Source organism: Dendrobates tinctorius, unplaced genomic scaffold (genome assembly GCF_039654945.1).
Source record: "Dendrobates tinctorius isolate UK_male_01 unplaced genomic scaffold, ASM3965494v1 ptg000151l, whole genome shotgun sequence".
In the NCBI taxonomy this organism is placed as follows: domain Eukaryota; kingdom Metazoa; phylum Chordata; class Amphibia; order Anura; family Dendrobatidae; genus Dendrobates; species Dendrobates tinctorius.
In genome coordinates, this window is record NW_027361818.1 from 21,342,971 (window position 1) to 21,362,413 (window position 19,443).

Below are 19,443 nucleotides of genomic sequence, written 5' to 3' on the forward strand. Positions count from 1 at the left end.
TTCTCTTTACATGAACTGAGGCAAACCCTAAAAAAATATGAAATTCCAGGTTGGGTGGTAGCAAAACTTGAAAAATGCCAAGGTGTGGTGAATACTTTTGCAAGCCATTTGTTTCTTCAACTTCAAAAAAATCATGCACATGTCAAATTTTGTATTGGCCTATGCAAAAAGAGTCCTATTTTTACAGATTGTCATGGAAATTTTGTACAGTAGGCAACCCTGACACTAATTCTGTAGATGCAAAGAATCCAAATAATTCTATAGATTTTGGTCAATACAAAAAAATTACATGAAAATAATTTTTTTTACAGCTTTACTTATTTTTTTGTTCTTAAAACTGTATATTATAGGATTGATGAAAGGAGTAAACACAGTATATAGCAGTGATATCATTTTACTGATGGCTGATGGTTGTCCTTTTGTTGGGAAAACATAAACGCTGAACATTGTCCAGTAGAATATGGAGACCACAGTGAGGTGGGAGCTACAGGTGGAGAAGGCTTTCTGTCTGCCAGTATTGGATGGCATCCTTAATATGGCAACAATAATCTTGGTGTATGATGCTATTATTATTATGGTTGGAATCACTATAGTGGGAACACCCAATAAGGTGATTTCGAGATAAACAATGATTGTGTCGGAACAGGCAATGTTCAGTAGAGGATTCATATCACAGTAAAAATGGTCAATTATATTGGGTCCACAAAATGTTAACAATGCTGTTACAACAGTTGTAGGGACTGAAATGGAGAATCCAAAACTCCAAGAAATGAAGGCCAGTTTCATACAAAAAGTTTTTGTCATTATAGACGCGTAACGGAGGGGATTACAGATGGCCACATATCTATCATAAGACATCACTGCGAGGAGAAGACATTCAAATGCTTCTGAGGAACAAAACATATAAAGTTGGGTGATACAACCAATAAAAGTAATGGTCCACCCACTGTATAAAATGAGTTGAAGCATCTTAGGAACAATATTTGTGGTCAACAAGATGTCACCGATAGCTAATTGAGAGATGAAGAAGTACATTGGAGTGTGGAGGTTCCTGCTGGTGGACACCAGGGTGATGATCAGGAGATTCCCACATATTGTCCCACAGTAAACCACCAGGAACACGTAGAATAGTAAAGTTCCCAAACTTTTGCTTGCTTGAAATCCTACTAGAAAAAAAACTGTGACTATAGTAATATTTTTTCCCTATGTTTAAAATGAAAGAAGAAAAGATGGAACATTATTCAGTATCTGTCAAGAGTCATAAATAGGTGCTTCTCTCAAAATTAGAATATCATCAAAAAGTTAGTTTATTTCAGCTCTTCAAAACAAAAAGTGAAACTCATGTATTCTATAGAGTCATTACACACAGAGTGATGTAACTCAAGTGTATATTTCTATTAATGTTGATGATTATGGCTTACAGCCAATGAAAACTAGAGTTGAGCGATACCGTCCGATACTTCAAAGTATCGGATCGGAATGGATCGGCCGATCTTAAAAAAAAGTATCGGTATCGCCGATTTCGATACCGGAAGTCCCATTCAAGTCTATGGGACTTCCGGTATCGGAATAAGAAAAATCCTGTTTTTCCCTTGTACAGCCTCTCTGGGGTCTGTACGGGCCTTTCGGGGGGCTGTGCCGGCCTGCCAGGGGGCCTGTGCAGGCTCCGGTGGTCTGTGCCGGCCTGCCGGGGGGCTGTGCAGGCTCCGGTGGGCTGTGCCGGCCTGCCGGGGGGCTGTGCCGGCCTGCCGGGGGGCTGTGCAGGCTCCGGGGGGCTGTGCCGGCCTGCCGGGGGGCTGTGCCGGCCTGCCGGGGGGCTGTGCAGGCTTCGGGGGTCTGTGCAGGCATCGTCCGATGGGACTACAAGTCCCATCGGGCGATGCCTGCTACCATGACAGTGATTGACACATTAGCCAATGATGGGACAGTAGTAGTCCCATCATCCGGCTAATGTGTTGAATGTACAAAAAAATAAAAAATAAAAAATTACATGCTACATACATGCTACATACATACAACATGCATACTACATACATGCTACATTCATACTACATACTACATACATGCTACATTTATACTACATATATACTACATGCAACATACATACTACATATATACTACATGCATGCAACATGCATACTACATATATACTACATGCAACATACATACTACATATATACTACATGCATGCAACATGCATACTACATATATACTACATGCTACATACATACTAAATATATACTACATACATACTGCATGCTACATACATGCTACATGCTACATACATACCACATACATACTACATACATAGTACATGCTACATATATACTACATGCTACATGCATACTACATATATGCTACATACATACTACATACATACTACATGCTACATACATACTACATGCTACATACATACCACATACATACTACATACATACTACATGCTACATACATACTACATATATACTACATGCATGCTACATACATACTGCATGCTACATGCATGCTACATACATACTACATACATACTACATGCTACATACATACCACATATATACTACATACATACTACATACAATACATTCATACAATACATACATAGACATACAGTACATATAACATAGAGTAACATACTTACCAATACTTGTCACATTGTTCCCCGAAGCCATTGTCTTTTACGGAATAAATATTAACATAACAAACCACAAAAATACTCACCCACGATCTGAAGCAGTCCACGAGTGTGTCCCACGACGATCTTGGGTAGAGAACTGCAGCATCAGCTGTTGCTGCCATTCTCTACGGGCTGCAGGAATCCAATGACGGAAGGTAGGTATCCTTCCGCACTGTATTCCTCCGCCACTTAAAAAAAAAAAAGTCCCTAGTCTCACTTTATGCCATTGCTGCGTGGGAAATTCCCACACATGTATGTATGTATTGTATGAATGTATTGTATGTAGTATGTATGTAGTATATATGTGGTATGTATGTAGCATGTAGTATGTATGTAGCATGCATGTAGTATATATGTAGTATGTATGTATGTAGTATGTATGTAGTATATATGTAGCATGTAGTATGTATGTAGCATGCATGTAGTATATATGTGTTATGTATGTAGTATGTATGTATATATGTGGTATGTATGTAGTATGTATGTAGTATGTATGTAGTATGTATGTGGTATGTATGTAGTATGTATGTAGCATGTAGTATGTATGTAGCATGCATGTAGTATGTATGTAGTATTTTTTTTTTTTTTTTTTAACATTTAACACATTAGCCGGATGATGGGACTACTACTGTCCCATCATTGGCTAATGTGTCAATCACTGTCATGGTAGCAGGCATCGCCAGATGGGACTTGTAGTCCCATCGGACGATGCTTGCACAGACCCCCGGACATCAGCACAGCCCCCCGGCAGGCCGGCACAGCCCCCCGGCAGGCCGGTACAGACCCCCACAGGGTGCACAGACCACCGGCAGGCCGGCACAGCCCCCCCGGCAGGCCGGTACAGACCCCCACAGGGTGCACAGACCACCGGCAGGCCGGCACAGCCCCCCGGCAGGCCGGTACAGACCCCGGGCAGTCCACACAGCCCCCCGGCAGGCCGGCAGAGACCCCCGGAAGGCCCGAAATGACGGCGCATCATGATGCGCACACACCGCGCATCATGATGACGTCAGGCTGTCAATCAACTTTGAACTTCCGATTCCGATGCCGACTTCCGATATTGAAAAAATATCGGAAGTCGGTATCGGAATTCCGATACAGCAAGTATCGGCCGATACCCGATACTTGCGGTATCGGAATGCTCAACACTAATGAAAACCCAAAAGTCATTAACTCAGTAAATTAGAACAATTAACGAAAAACACCTGCAAAGGCTTCCTAAGCATTTAAAAAGGTCCCTTAGTCTGTTTCAGTAGCTCCACAATCATGGAGAAGTCTACTGTCTTTACAGATTTCCAGAAGGCAGTCACTGACACACTCCACAAGGAGGGGAAGCCACAAAAGGTCATTGCTAAAGAAACTGGCTGTTCACAGAGTGCTCTATCCAAGTATATTAATGGAAAGTTGAGTGGAAGGAAAAAGTGTGGTAGAAAAAGGTGCACAAGCAACCGGGATAACCGCAGCCTTGAAAGAATTAAGAAAAATACGTTCAAATATTTTGGGGAGATTCACAAGGAGTGGACTGCTGCAGGAGTCATTACTTCAAGAGCCACCACACACAGACATCTCCAGGACATTGTCTACAAGTGGTGAAATCCTTGTGTCAGCCACTCATGAAAAATAGACAATGCCAGAAGCGTCTTATCTGGGCCAAGGAGAAAAAGAGCAGTACTGTGGTCAGTGGTTCAAGGTGTTGTTTTCAGATGAAAGTAAATTTTACATTTCATTTGGAAAGCAAGGTCCCTGAGTCTGGAGAAAGAGTGGAGAGGCCACAATCCAAGCTGCTGGAGGTCTAGTGAGAAGTCTCCACAATCATTGATGGTTTGTTGAGCCATGTCATCTGCTGGTGTAGGACCACTGTTTTTTTTTTTTATCAAGACCAAAGTCAGCGCAGCCGTCTACCAGGAAATTTTAGAGCACTTCATGCTTCACTCTGCCAAAAAGTCTTTTGGAGATGGAAATATAATTCTCCAGCAGGACTTGGCCCCTGTCCACACTGCCAAAAGTTCTAATACCTGGTTTACAAACAACTGTATCACTGTGCATGATTGGCAGCAAACTTGCCTGACCTTGTCAAGAGGAAGATGAGAGACACCAGATCCCACAATGCAGATGAGCTGAAGGCTGCTATTAAAGCAACCTGGGCTTCCATAACCCCTCAGCAGTGCCACAGGCTGATCACCTCCATGCCACGCCGCATTGAAGCAGTAATTGATGCAGAAGGAGCCTGACCAAGTATTGCGTGCAATTACTGACCATACATTTCAATAGACCAACATTTCGAATTTTAAAATCATTTTTCAATCTGGTGTTATAAAGTATTCTAACTTATGAGATCATGACTTTTGGGTTTTCATTGGCTGTAAGCCATAATCATCAACATAAACAGAAAAAAACGCGTGAAATAGATCACTCTGTGTGTAATGACTCTATAGAATAGAGGAGAGTCACTTTTTTTATTGAAAAACTGAAACAAATGAACTTTTTGATGATATTGTAATTTTGTGAGAAGCACCTGTAGACATAATGACTCACACCAATAAAAAGATTTTGGATCTAACTGACACCAACTAAATTTGCTCAAGGATAAAGGTTTAGCCTGAGAGATGCCAACATTATAAAGCTGTCAGATTATTCAGATGGACGTTCCTTTCTTCCACTCTCTCTATAAGAAATTATGGAGAGAACAACCACACATGTTGGATGAAGGGTAATATGTCGCGTAAGTAAATTACTACCAAGTGCTCGTTCCAAAGACCGCATAACGCGGGCTAGGGCAACACGATAAATGAAGGATTGCACTTAGACCAATGTTAGTCAATGAGGAAGTGAAGATCTGAGTTTTTTTCTCAGTTTGACAAAAATAATGTCAGCATGCTGTAATTTCACTCCGAAATCAGATAGGTGCGAGAGAAGAGTTGGATGCCAATCGGACCATCATTTTGACATCTGATTTCTCTGGATACATTGTAATTCTGTAAGACGGGAAACTGAAAATTGTCCTGTAAATGATTAACAGCTGCTAAATGAAAAAAAAAAGCGGATTATATATGGATGGATGAGGGAAAAATTGTCCCATCTTTCTAAATGAAAATCAACAGATTTTTTATACCCTCGTGTGACCCTAGCCTAATTCTACTATGCACTCTTTTATGAGGAAGATGCTCAGGCAACACAGGCATTATTGTACTAAAAGGGTATTCCCGTTTCTAAGCTCCTTACCCAATATAAAGTTTTTGTAGGGATAATAGTATAAGCAAATTAGAAATGTAGACTAGTTCTTCTGATTCACTCTGTCTTTTATCCCACGTCAGGTCATTGTGGCAGCTTAGGTATCAATGGTTACGATCATTAATAACTGTCACTATATGAGTGGATACCTAAGCTACTGCATTGCCCTGCACATGAGGTAAGTGACATAAGTTATCAGGAGAACTATAATACATTTCTAATTGGAGGGTTTTTTTATAACACCTACCACATATTGGGATAGGAACTTGGAGATGGCAATAACCTTCCAAGTTATCACACGGACACCGTCACTATCTCCATTAGATCATTGACTGAAAGACAAAGATTAGAGACAAAAAAGCACAAGAGGCAACAAAAAAATCTTATATAATCCCTTCATTATATTTAAAGATAGATTCATCTTTACAGCTCGATTTTTAGCTATGTTTAGTTTTATTCTTTTTAATACAGTGGTCAACATTTAGAGATGAGCGAGTTTGATCGGGTAAGGGATTATTCGGCAAGCTATGGCGCTTACAAAATAAGCTGCTTCCAGGATTGCTCCAGATTATCAGCTGTCCGGCTCCGCAGCTGCATGTGTCGCGGCTGTGTGACAATCACAATACATGCATGGAGAGCCAAACAAACAGGCTCTCCATGCATGTGTCGTGACTGTCACACAACCGCTACACATGGTGCTGCGGAGCCGGACAGCTGATAATCTGGAGTGATCCAGAATGTCGGGTTCTCGCTGTGGCTTATTCGGTAAGTGCTATAGCTTGCCGAATAACCCCTCACCCAATCAAGTTCGCTCATCTCTAGTCAACATATCAATAGTTTGTAGACATAAGCGATTACAATATAGGTCAAAGAGGTTTTTGTTTTTCGTTTAAGATATCTGTCATATTTAACCCAAACTACAACCAAACAGGTATACTACAAATCTGACAGTGACATCACAATACCGGGAAAAATGAGGATGAATGAACTCATGGAGATCAACATCCGACACTGCGAAGACACATCACGTGTTTCTCAACGCAGTGATTCTAGAGCATTGCTCCCATCCCTTATGGGAAATATGTAAAACATGCAAATATATAAGCCGCGGAGACACCATCACATGTTTCTCAATGCAAGCAATGACTAGCCAGGTCTTTCCCCGGGAAGGAACAACCACGGGAAGGGCAGTCTCCAATGAAGGAAACCACCTATGCCAAAACATGGTATCCATCCACAGACAGCTGTTTCGGGGTATTGCCCCTCATCAGTATGGAGTAGGAAACTGGCCAGTAGGAGCAATGTCTAGTAGAAGACTATGAAAAATGAGGATGAATGAACTCATGGAGATCAACATCCAACACTGCGGAGACACCACCACATGTTTCTCAATGCAGTGATTCGAGAGCAAAGCCCCCATCCCTTATGGGAAATATGCAAAACACAAGCCGCGGAGACACCATCACATGTTTCTCAACGCAAGCAATGACCAGCCAGGTCTTTCCCCGGGAAGGAACAACCACGGGAAGGGCAGTCTCCAATGAAGGAAAACACCTATGCCAAAAATGGTATAAATCCACAGACAGCTGTTTCGGGGTATTGCCCCTCATCAGTGTGGAGTAGTAAACTGGCCATTAGGAGCAATGTCTAGTAGAAGACTGAGAAAAATGAGGATGAATGAACTCATGGAGATCAACATCCAACACTGCGGAGATACCATCACATGTTTCTCAACGCAGTGATTCTAGACCAAATCCCCCATCCCTTATGGGAAATATGTAGAAATATCACAATACCGGGGACATACATTTATGGCACCACGTTATTTACTGGCTTGATACTTTGTTGGCTCCATGTCTTTATCTTTGACTAAATCGTAACAAAGCTGGAGCTTCACGAGAAGGGCTCATGGTCATGTGTGAGAAAAACGGATGAGTGCCATCCGAAAAAAAAAACCAGATTGCATTCTGTCCAATGTTATTCAATAAGTAACATCTCATCTGCAATTTTTTTCTCAGTTCAAATCGTACTGAGAAAAAAATCACAGCATGCTGTGTATCGCTGCGTATCTCGGACGAGACTCGCCAGTTGTAATGATGTATAGTAGGTTTCTATGAAGACAGTGGCTAGATGATAGAGTCACAGACACAGGTATACGTGAAAGTAGTTTGTATTAAACAAGCAGCACAGAACAGCACAGGTGCTGGCGGAGCCAGACAATGACAGCAGTGGTAACAGCAGCAGAACTCAGTCCAGTAGATAGCAAGTTGTACACCAGCACTATGTAGATGTAAGCAGACAAAGTCTTAAGAATGCAGGCAAGGATAGTCACTTCGCCCTCTCCCTTGCGGGAGGGGAATCTTCGGGCACAGTGCAGTGGCAGAGAAAGTCACTAGGTAATTGATACTGAATGTGTAAAGGTAGCAGGGATAAGTCTCTCAGGTGAAACGCACACAGCAGTCAAGATCTTCAGCGCATACCGTGAGTGCTGTAGGAGCGGTGAGCGGTGGAGGCAGGGCTGGAAGGAGCCTTCAGGCAGACACCGTCAGAAGGTCCAGGCGGCGGCGGTTAGGCAGCAGGTAATCCAGGTGGATTCAGAAGGAAGGAAGGAGGTAGCACAGCGTGCAACTCCCAGCTAGCAGATCAGGTACAGGACGAGATATACAAGCAAGGTAGTCACGTCCAGGAAAGCTATTTAAACCCGGCGGGCGGGACCAACAGGCGGTGATGTCACAGGAACCAGTATGGCCGAATGAAGCCAGGCTTAAGGGCAACAGTAAGGGCAAAGTCCGGAACACAGCAGAATAGGAACGATGCTTACATTATTCCCCCCTTAAAGAATGTCCTCCGGACAATCTTCGACCAGGCTTGTCCGGGTACCTTAGATGAAACTGCTCCAGCAGCCGCGGAGCACAGATATTCTCCACCGGTTCCCAGGAATTCTCCTCGACAGAGTATCCTTGCCACTTGACCAGGTATTGAAGCTTCCTTCTGAAGATCCGTGAATCCAGAATCTTCTCCACGACATATTGTTCATGTCCATCAACGAACACTGGAGCTGGAGGAGAGGAAGTACGCCCTGGGAAGGAATTTGGTACAACTGGCTTTAGTAGGGAAACATGGAACACCGGGTGAACCTTCCAGGCAGGGGGCAATTTCAGACGCACCGCTACCGAATTCACTAGAGCCACGATCTTGTATGGCCCTACAAACTTCTGTCCAAGCTTGACAGTCGGTGCCCTCACCCTCAGATTCTTGGTAGACAACCAGACCGTATCTCCCACCCTATACACCGGAGCCGGCCTCCTGGTACGATCTGCTGCTCTCTTATACCTCTCCTGCGCTGTCGTCAAGGTGGTCTTTAGAGCTTCCAAATTCTGCTGTAAGAAGGAAAGATGGTCAGACACAGCAGGCACTTCAGCCTCCTTGGGGAACTGCGGCAAGATGCTTGGGTGGTAACCCTGATTAGCAAAGAACGGTGACTGCTTAGTCGAGGAGTGCTGCGAGTTGTTATATGTAAACTCTGCCAGGGGAAGCAGATCTACCCAATCGTCCTGCAGATGACTTAAGTAGCAACGGAGGTACTGCTCCAGGGTCTGATTCGTACGTTCCGTCTGTCCATTGGTCTGTGGATGGTAAGCCGAAGACAGACTTACTCTAATATCCAGAGCCGCGCAGAAACACCTCCAGAACCTAGACGTGAACTGCACCCCACGATCCGAGATCACCTCATCCGGGACCCCGTGCAGACGGACCACCTCTTGAATAACAAGTCTGCAGTCTGTTTTGCTGTGGGTAATCCAGCGCAAGGGATAAAGTGTGCTGCCTTAGTGAGGCGGTCCACGACCACTAGAATGGTGTTCTTACCCTTGGAGACCGGTAGTTCAACAATAAAGTCCATTGAGATGGATCTCCAGGGACGAGATGGTATAGGCAAGGGTTGTAACAACCCGGAAGGCGACGCACGAGGCGTCTTGAACCGAGCACATACCTCGCAGGATGACACGTATCCCTCCACGTCCTTCCGGTACGAAGGCCACCAGAAGTACTGAGCCAGGAACTCTTGGGTCTTCATTATTCCACGATGTCCCCCAATCTTAGAATCATGGATCAGTCGGAGGACTTCAAGTCTTGTCACCTCTGGTACATACAGCCGATTCTCCTGTAACCACACTCCTCCACTGAATTTTAGGCTTACTTCGGGGGTAGGTTGCCTTAGCAACGGATCTGCTGCGTATGCTGCTTTGATCTCAGACAGAAGATCCTGATGATGGATTGCAGAGATGAAATGAGCGGGAGACACAACAGTACTAGGAGACGACTCAATCACTTCCTCAGGAGCAGCAATCCTAGATAGCGCATCTGCCTTACCATTCCGTGCCCCCGACCTGTAGGAGATGATGAAGTTGAATTGGTTTAGAAACAAGCTCCAACGTGCCTGACGTGGGTTCAAACATCTTACGGACTGCATGAACTCCAAGTTCCGGTGGTCGGTAAGAACTGTAATCGGAGTTGAGGACCCCAGCAGCAAGTGTCTCCACTCCTTGAATGCCGTCACAATCGCCAGTAACTCCTTGTTCCCTACGTCATAGTTCTTCTGCGCCGGGGATAGCTTCTGAGAAAGAAAGGCACAAGGATGAAGAACTGCCTTCTCACCTCCTCTCTGTGACAACACTGCGCCGATGGCGACATCCGATGCGTCCACCTCAAGAGTAAAGCTCAGGTCTGGGTCTGGATGTCTTAAGATGGGAGCCGACACAAATTTGTCCTTCAGCCGTGTGAACGCCTCCTGGGCTTGCGGAGTCCACCGGAACGGTTCCCCTTCTTAGTCAGTTGGGTGATGGGTGCCACAATCTCAGAGAAGTTACGGATGAAGCGCCTATAGAAGTTGGCGAATCCCACAAACCTCTGAACTTCTTTCACCGATCCAGGCGCTGGCCACTCCTGGATCGCTCTGGTCTTTTGATTGTCCATCTGGAGACCCTGTGGAGAGATAACATAACCGAGGAACTGCACTGTTGCCCTGTGGAACTCGCATTTCTCCAATTTGATGTAAAGATGGTTATGCAGCAGGCGTTGCAGCACTGTCCTCACGTGGAGCCGATGTTCCTCGAGATCACTGGAAAAGATTAAAATGTCATCGAGATACACAACCATAAATACATCAAGCACATCTCGGAAAATGTCATTAACAAAATGCTGAAAGGTTGCAGGAGCATTTCGTAGTCCGAACGGCATGACCCGTGACTCGAAGTGTCCATAACGACAGCGGAAGGCCGTCTTCCACTCATCTCCAGACCGAATTCTCACGAGATTGTAGGCTCCCCGAAGATCCAGTTTGGTGAATATCTTAGCCTGCTTCACCCTCTCCAGTAGTTCAGAGATTAAGGGTAGCGGGTGCCGATTCATGACCGTTACCTTGTTTAAATCACGGTAGTCCATGCAAGGACGCAGACCCCCGTCCTTTTTCTTCACGAAGAAGATTGGTGCACCTGCAGGAGAAGTAGACGGTCGGATGAAGCCCTTGGCGAGATTCCCGTCGATGAAGTCCTTCAAGGCCTTTAATTCAGGACCAGACAAAGGGTAAATACGCCCGAATGGGATCTCCGCCCCAGATACCAGTTCTATCGGGCAATCATAAGGCCGGTGGGGAGGTAACATATCTGCCCTCTTCTTGTCACATACCTCTGCCAGATCCTGATACTCCGGTGGTAATTGTTCCTCAGTCGTAGCTACTACCTTGGGGATAGCAGCGACCTTAGGAATAGCGGGGTTGCTGTTAGAACTTGGAGGGAACTGCACTTCCCTGGTCTCCCAGTTGATGCGAGGATTCTGAACCTGGAGCCAAGGTAACCCCAGGATAATAGGGAAGTGAGGAGAAGATATTAGTAAAAAGGACAAATGTTCCACATGTTCCTCTCCAATGCATACCTTCACCGACTCAGTCTCCATGGTTACCGGTCCAGATGTAAGTGGCGACCCGTCTACTGTCTCCATCAAGACTGACGACTCCCTCTTCAGTGCCCTGATTCCATGCTTCCTTGCAAACGCGATATCCATGAAGTTCCCACTGGCCCCGGAGTCCAACATGGCGGCGCTCTCGACACACCGACCCTGGAAGCAGACCCTCAAGGATAGGTAATAGTGGGAATTCTTCTTAGTAGCGAAGTAGGAGGAAACGACGGATGTCATCGAGATCACCACTGCGTTCAATGGAAGAGATGCCAGCGAATTCATATCGGCAAAGTCCAGGTCTCTCTGATTGTCTCTGCCCCCCGAATTGTTCAGATCTAGGACGCAGGACTCCCCCGCCTCGGAGTTACAATCAATGATAGCTGCAGCCGTCTTACGTCTCCTGACTGGACACTCGGAGATGAAGTGACCGGTCCCCCCGCAGTAGAAGCACAGGTTTTCCTTAAAGCGATGCTCCTTGCGGGCATCAGGAGGATTTCTACGTATGGCATCCACCTGCATCGGTTCGGGCTCGGGCTCGGGATTCCTCCTGCTGGTGACATCTCTGGAGGGAGAAGAGAACGGAACAGTGTTATTAAACCGTAGATCAGACCAGCGCTCCTGTCTGCGCTCGGAGAGTCGATTGTCAATGCGGATGCAGTGATTGATGAAGTCCCCAAGAAGCACGGGCGAGTCCCCGCGTGCCAGTTCATCCTTAACTGCCGTAGACAATCCCCTGCGGAAGATGGCCTGCTTGGCTGCCCCGTTCCAGGTGGTGTCTAAAGCCCATCTACGGAAGTCCAATGCATACTCCAGCACCGAACGCTTCCCCTGCCGAAGGGTCAGCAGCGTCGTCTCAGCAGTATTAGCTCGGTTCGGGTCATCAAACATCTGCGTCATTGCGGCAATGAAATTGTCCATAGAGTTAAGCAGGGGGTCGTCGGTCTCAATCAAAGGGTTGGCCCACGCGAGCGCCTTACCAGACAGCAGCATGACTATAGTCAGAACTTTGGAGCGTTCAGTAGTGAACTGTGGGGCATGAGCAGCAAAGAAGATCCGGCACTGGTTCAAAAATCCTCGGAATTTATCCCTCTCACCAGCGAACCGGAAGGGTGGAAGCTTCGGGAAGGTCGGTGTAGTATCCCGGGCAGCACCTGCTACCTGCGCGGCTGGGGCCTGTTCCAGAGCAGCAATCCGATCGAGCTGCATAGGAATCGCTTGCTCCAACGCCAGAACACGATCACCCTGAAGAGGAGCTGCTTGTTCCAGCGCCGTAATCCGATTTGCCAGTCATTGCAACTGTGCCTCTGCTGCCCCGGCGTTGTGTTCGATACGTTGCTCCAGTGTGTCCAGCTGGGTCCTAATGCCTGCCACATCCTGCCGTATCAAAGCAAGTTGCTTGCTTACACGTTTCTCCAGGGACTCTACACCTGCGGTCTCCATATTGGTGGCTTGTATATCCTGTAATGATGTATAGTAGGTTTCTATGAAGACAGTGGCTAGATGATAGAGTCACAGACACAGGTATACGTGAAAGTAGTTTGTATTAAACAAGCAGCACAGAACAGCACAGGTGCTGGCGGAGCCAGACAATGACAGCAGTGGTAACAGCAGCAGAACTCAGTCCAGTAGATAGCAAGTTGTACACCAGCACTATGTAGATGTAAGCAGACAAAGTCTTAAGAATGCAGGCAAGGATAGTCACTTCGCCCTCTCCCTTGCGGGAGGGGAATCTTCGGGCACAGTGCAGTGGCAGAGAAAGTCACTAGGTAATTGATACTGAATGTGTAAAGGTAGCAGGGATAAGTCTCTCAGGTGAAACGCACACAGCAGTCAAGATCTTCAGCGCATACCGTGAGTGCTGTAGGAGCGGTGAGCGGTGGAGGCAGGGCTGGAAGGAGCCTTCAGGCAGACACCGTCAGAAGGTCCAGGCGGCGGCGGTTAGGCAGCAGGTAATCCAGGTGGATTCAGAAGGAAGGAAGGAGGTAGCACAGCGTGCAACTCCCAGCTAGCAGATCAGGTACAGGACGAGATATACAAGCAAGGTAGTCACGTCCAGGAAAGCTATTTAAACCCGGCGGGCAGGACCAACAGGCGGTGATGTCACAGGAACCAGTATGGCCGAATGAAGCCAGGCTTAAGGGCAACAGTAAGGGCAAAGTCCGGAACACAGCAGAATAGGAACGATGCTTACACCAGTGCAAGTCAATGGGTGCGAGAAAAAGTTGCTCGGCGTACGACCATCCGTATGCCATCTGTTTTTTACAGATGCCTTACCATTCTATGGCATAGAACACTGTAAATGATGATGTAAATGACTGAAAAAAAAAACATTGCATACGCAAGTCATACGGATGTCATACGGATGCAAGGTGAGAAAAATCGCATTGAACTCGCATGACACTCGCCCATTTTTTCGGTCCTGATATCGGAACATTTTTTTTCTCGCGTATGGGAATGTACCCGAAGGGTCAAAAACTAAAGAGACAAGTAGAGAGGAGAAAATACTGTCACAAAGCAAGACCATAGCGGAGTGTGATGGTGGACATGGGGAGATCTACTTCTAAAGTCTGAAATCTGCAAGAATCGCTCAACTGAAAAGGAAGCAATGCATAAAGGTTTAGAGAATTAATGTGGGTGGATTATACCTAGCTGTCGATGAGGGAAGATCACGATCCAAACTGTTAACTGGCAACCCTTGAAATACGAGGAAGGTTTAGGGAAATCATTTTCTAGGAGTGTTTGCACTTGGAAAAAAAATCACCAAATGTGGAAAAATGAAATAATGCAATTTGAATCAAGTGTGGGAAAAAAACAAGTTTACAAAATGATGATTATTGGAAGGTCTTTCTGCAGCTCCACCATCTCCAAAACTAGTGACTGAACAAGTCTACCCAATGAAGACAATGAGAGGCGACCTACAGAATAAATCTACATTCTTACAGTAATGTGTCTCTTCATCTCTTAGATGCTGTATATGCAAAAAAAGTTAAATTAATATTTGAGAAAAGTTACAATTACTGGTCTGTTTCTGTACTTACATCAGGTGCATCCATGATCTTCTACTGATTAGAATAACGTAAGCAGATTCATCTTTTCTTAATAGATTTAGAATAATTTATCAAAATTAAAGAAAATATTCACAAACAAAGCAACGTGTGGGATGATGTGTGATTACCAGCCGTATAATGGATTATGAGGACCTCTATATATACCCTGATGACTGAAGGGAATGGTAGTTATTATTACATTTCATACCTCCTGCGTAACAGTCTAATGAGAAAATAAAATGAGGCACTAAAAAGATAATTGTCCTCAAGATCACTCAGGTCATTTACTACAAGAAAAAAAGATAAAAAACAGAATTCTACAATTCTATTCATCCTTATATTCTTTCAATTAGAACTGATATACAGTATAAGTAGAATCTGTTGAGTTTTGGGGTGCCAGCTAATAGTAATTAACAAGAACTATGGTGTGACGAACAGCCCACCGCTGTTCGCCCGATACGGGGACGACTAACGGGGGTCCCGCTTCCACCAAAATGCGACGGACATCGGACCCTGTGTCACCACTATGTCACGATCCCACCACTGACACAGGTGTATCAGCGGACGGAGGGACGAGACACACTGCTGGCACACGGCTATCACAGGCGCAGTGGGGGCTTATCTTAGTTATCCCACCACTGGCACCATGTGACAAAAATATCCAGCAAGCTAATCTCGCTCTAACAATTTGCCGCAGGGGGGTTTAATTTGGATACCCCACCACTGCTATCAATCTTCCAAGTACTGTGGGGATTTATGTATATCCCACTTTCTCAGTTCCACTTTGGAACTCGCAGCTCTCCGGCGCCCCCCTTACCCTCAGGTCAGTCAGGGAACTGCACCTAGGATAATTAGTCACCGGACGGGCTGCCTGTTGTGAACCGGCAATTAGGCTTCTGCAGTAAGGGAATTATCAATGCTGTTGCCGCAGCCCCTCATTCAGCAATATAAGACCCTTCTGGACTGCCAGCAAGCCGCAATCATCGTACACAACGTACTGCTACCAGCTCCTGGTTTCTCCGCTTAAGTTATAGACTCAAGGGAGGGGTTCGAAGCCAACCCGACAAATTAGTAGCGATTATCTAACAAAGGCGTATAGTTCGATTCTTAGAGCATGGAGACAGAACTAAATATTAAATCATTTATTCCCCGAAAAAGTAGGGCAGTGATTACAGATAAAAGTTGCTATAAAGTTGAGACATAAAATATATACAGGTACAAATATAAAATAAAGGGATTAAAAACAGAGGTACACTCACGGTTGTTCATGACTCTTTAGCACGTTGTGTACGGTGATTGCGGCTTGCTGGCAGTCCAGAAGGGTCTTATATTGCTGAATGAGGGGCTGCGGCAACAGCATTGATAATTCCCTTACTGAAGAAGCCTAATTGCCGGTTCACAACAGGCAGCCCGTCCGGCGACTAATTATCCTAGGTGCAGTTCCCTGACTGACCTGAGGGTAAGGGGGCGCCGGAGAGCTGCGAGTTCCAAAGTATGGACTCATCAGTGGTATCAATGGTTGTAATTTACCGAATAGAATCAAACAATACCATGCACGCCATAGGTACTACCTTCTATTTGGGAGCAAATCATATCTCAGGTTCTGGACATGTTAGAACTTCGAAAGAGACACTTTAGCGAAGCTGGGACCGCTCTTATCACAAAAATATGATTTTTATATTTCTGCTGTGTATGGTTTTTGCGGGACAAACTCTCATAGTTTTATTCAAAACTCCTGGTTTCAGACAAAATTTTTTCCCTCACTTTTTTTTTTCTTCAGCTGAGGCTGAGAGGAGCCAAATGGTGTAACAGGAAGTCTCCTGGTTTATAACACTTGGGGGAAGGGAAACTACTACAGTGTACCATGTAACTCAGAAGGGGAGGAGAGGGGGCTGCAGCCCCACTGCCAGGCTGGCAGTTTGCAATGTCATAGAATGCCGGATTTTTCTAGAACGTTCCAACCGAAAACATCATATCTTGTAGACATTGTACATCACATATGGGATCTTTAAAATAGGATCTTTTACAAACAGGACCAATAAATAATAGATACAGATGAGCGAATATTTCAATGTCTGGTTTGGATTTCGTTCACCGAATTTACAATATTGGCTGATTAATTTGTCGAATGTTCATAGAAACATTACCGAACGCCATTCATGTCAATGGGAGGCAAAACCAAACGCATGCACAACACCTTTTAACGGCCTCAAATGCTGCCAAAACACATCAAATGAGGGACAGACACCAGGAAAGTGGCCTCAAGTCACCCACAGTACAGATTTTAGCATGACACTGCAGCAATCATCCAGGCATGAGTTATCAGCGTCCGGGACAGCATTCACAGCTTTCAATTGAACGTCACAGTAAGAAGAGGTTGGTGAGGGATCGGTGTAGGCCTCCTTTGCTGGGAGCCCTGATAACACGTGCAACACCTCTACCTGCTTTCATACTCATTCAGTGGTGGAATCACTGTTTCGTAGCCACAGAAGGGGAGTATATAGGTGGCCTACGAAATCCCTACTCACACAAGTGGCAGCAGGCAAAAATTGTGACCCAAGGAGGGACAAAGATGTGGCACCAGGTGCTACTCTATCACTGACCTACAGAAGGTGGCAGCTGGCCTAGTACTTTGGGCAAGCTGCTACATCCCAAAAGAGGGATTAAAAATGCAGGCAGGCACTGTAGGGACTCTGGAACCACGGGTGCTGATGGGACCGGCTGAGGAATAGAAAAGCACTTGCAGGTGCAAGCTGGACCAGGTGTTAGACAGATGGGCACTGGCAGGTGACCGGCGGATGGACAGAAGAGCTCAGACAAGTATGAGCAGACAGGCACAGTGCAGCAGCAGCAGAAAGTAATTGACCCTTTTGATGTATGCAATGATATCTATATGCCCACATACAGTGCCTGCATACCTTGCACTGATGTGTATATACGCACATAATCACCCTGCTACCTAGCACTGCAATCTATATACCCCGTAATTACTGGAATCAACAATGGTATACCCACACTAACTAATAAAAGCACAAATCTCTCCCTATCTCAGCCGCAGCTCTCCCTACACTGTCTGATTCCAGACGTGACTGTGATGAGCAGGGCAGTGGCAGGTCCCTAATAGACCTGATGATGCTGTACGTCCAGCCAATCACTGTAATACCACAACAAAGATGGCTGTTGCATTACAGTGTGTGGCAGACAATCCCTGCATGTTGATTGGCAACTAAAGAGGGCCAATCTTGCCTGGTAGAGACCCGAGCTCCCGCCGAATAATCCCGGAAATGCTTGGTGCTTGCAGAGTACCGTTAGTACAGCGATACTCAGGTGAGTACCGAGTAGTGGTGAGCATGATCACTCATCACTAGTGCTTATGTAATGTGGGGACGGAACATCCGGAAAAATAGTGGTGGCTGAGAATCGAGTACTGTTGGACTTCCACCACCAGGAGGTCGTGGAAAGACTCAATTCCCACAAGACGAAAAGACATCATTTCCAGGGCTAGCAATTTGGCAATGTGAATGTTTAGCGTTTTGGCCAGTTGGTGGGTGGATATTTCTGCTTCCTGTGAAACATCTGGGTCAGGAACAAATGAACGCTGTGCTGAAACAACGAACTCGACTAGGTTACTGAAAGTTGTGTCTGTACAACTACAGGATGTGGGCAGGAGGCATCAGTGCCTGCTTCCTTGACAGATTGGGAAGGCCATAACACAGGGGAAGGGGCAGTGGTTTCATCCTTAGACACAGATTTTGTACCCAGGTATTTCGCCCACTTACTGGTGTGCTTGGCTGCCATGTGCTTCTGCATGCTTGTGGTGCTCAAGTTGGCAGTGTCCTTGCCTCTTCTCAGCTTGGTATGGCAGATGTTGCAAAGTACAATTGTTTAGTCTGAAGGACTCTCAGAAAAAAATGTCATACTTGGAACTATGCACCCTTGGCCTGTTATCTAGCCGAGTGGGGGGAAGGCTCTGTGGAACAGTTGACCGGGTTCTCCCTCTGGTCAAGCCACTACCTCTTCTTACCTGTTTTATTGCTATGGATCCATCCCTCTCTGCACTGCTGTGATCACTAGCTGTGCCACCTACCAGGTTGGATCAGTGGCTTCATCATCAACCACATCATCTTCCAATTCATCAATCTGGTCCTCTTTCTGAGTTGCGATTTTAGGATGACCTGATAGCAGCTGTGCATCACGATTATCCTCCACCATTTCAGACATGAATTAATTTTCACAAACCTGGCTTTCTCCAGGACATGGGTGCTCAAACGTTTGTGCATCACTGAACTCCTCCTCTTCTTGATGCTCTTTAACTGTGCACTGTGAGAGTCCGGAATAATTACAATGGAATGTAACAGTTCCTTAGAGTGGCAAGCATTGGGGTCATATTTTTCCTGGTACTCTTGATGGGGGAGGAAGGAGGACCAGGTTGAGGATACAGAGGCCCAGACTCCTGGCTACTGAGCTTGGACTGTGTGGAAGACTTGGTGGTATTGCTTGTCAACACACTGGAGCATCTGTCTGCCATCCAACCCA

General features: G+C 45.7%; 1 protein-coding gene across 1 annotated transcript; it reads right to left on the reverse strand.

Moving 5' to 3' along the window:
* Positions 1-285: 285 nt before the first annotated feature.
* On the reverse strand, positions 286-19,128 carry LOC141050041 (olfactory receptor 6B2-like). The gene is made up of 3 exons (XM_073546876.1): positions 18,995-19,128; positions 14,135-14,153; positions 286-1,203 (listed from the first exon to the last, which is right to left on the reverse strand). Exons 1-3 carry the CDS (start codon positions 19,126-19,128, stop codon positions 286-288), a joined length of 1,071 nt encoding a protein of 356 aa, XP_073402977.1.
* Positions 19,129-19,443: the final 315 nt, after the last annotated feature.

Coding starts and splice junctions, on each gene's coding strand:
- LOC141050041 (XM_073546876.1), bottom strand. CDS start 19,128: ATGTCTGAAATGGTGGAGGATAATCGTGATGCACAGCTGCTATCAGGT.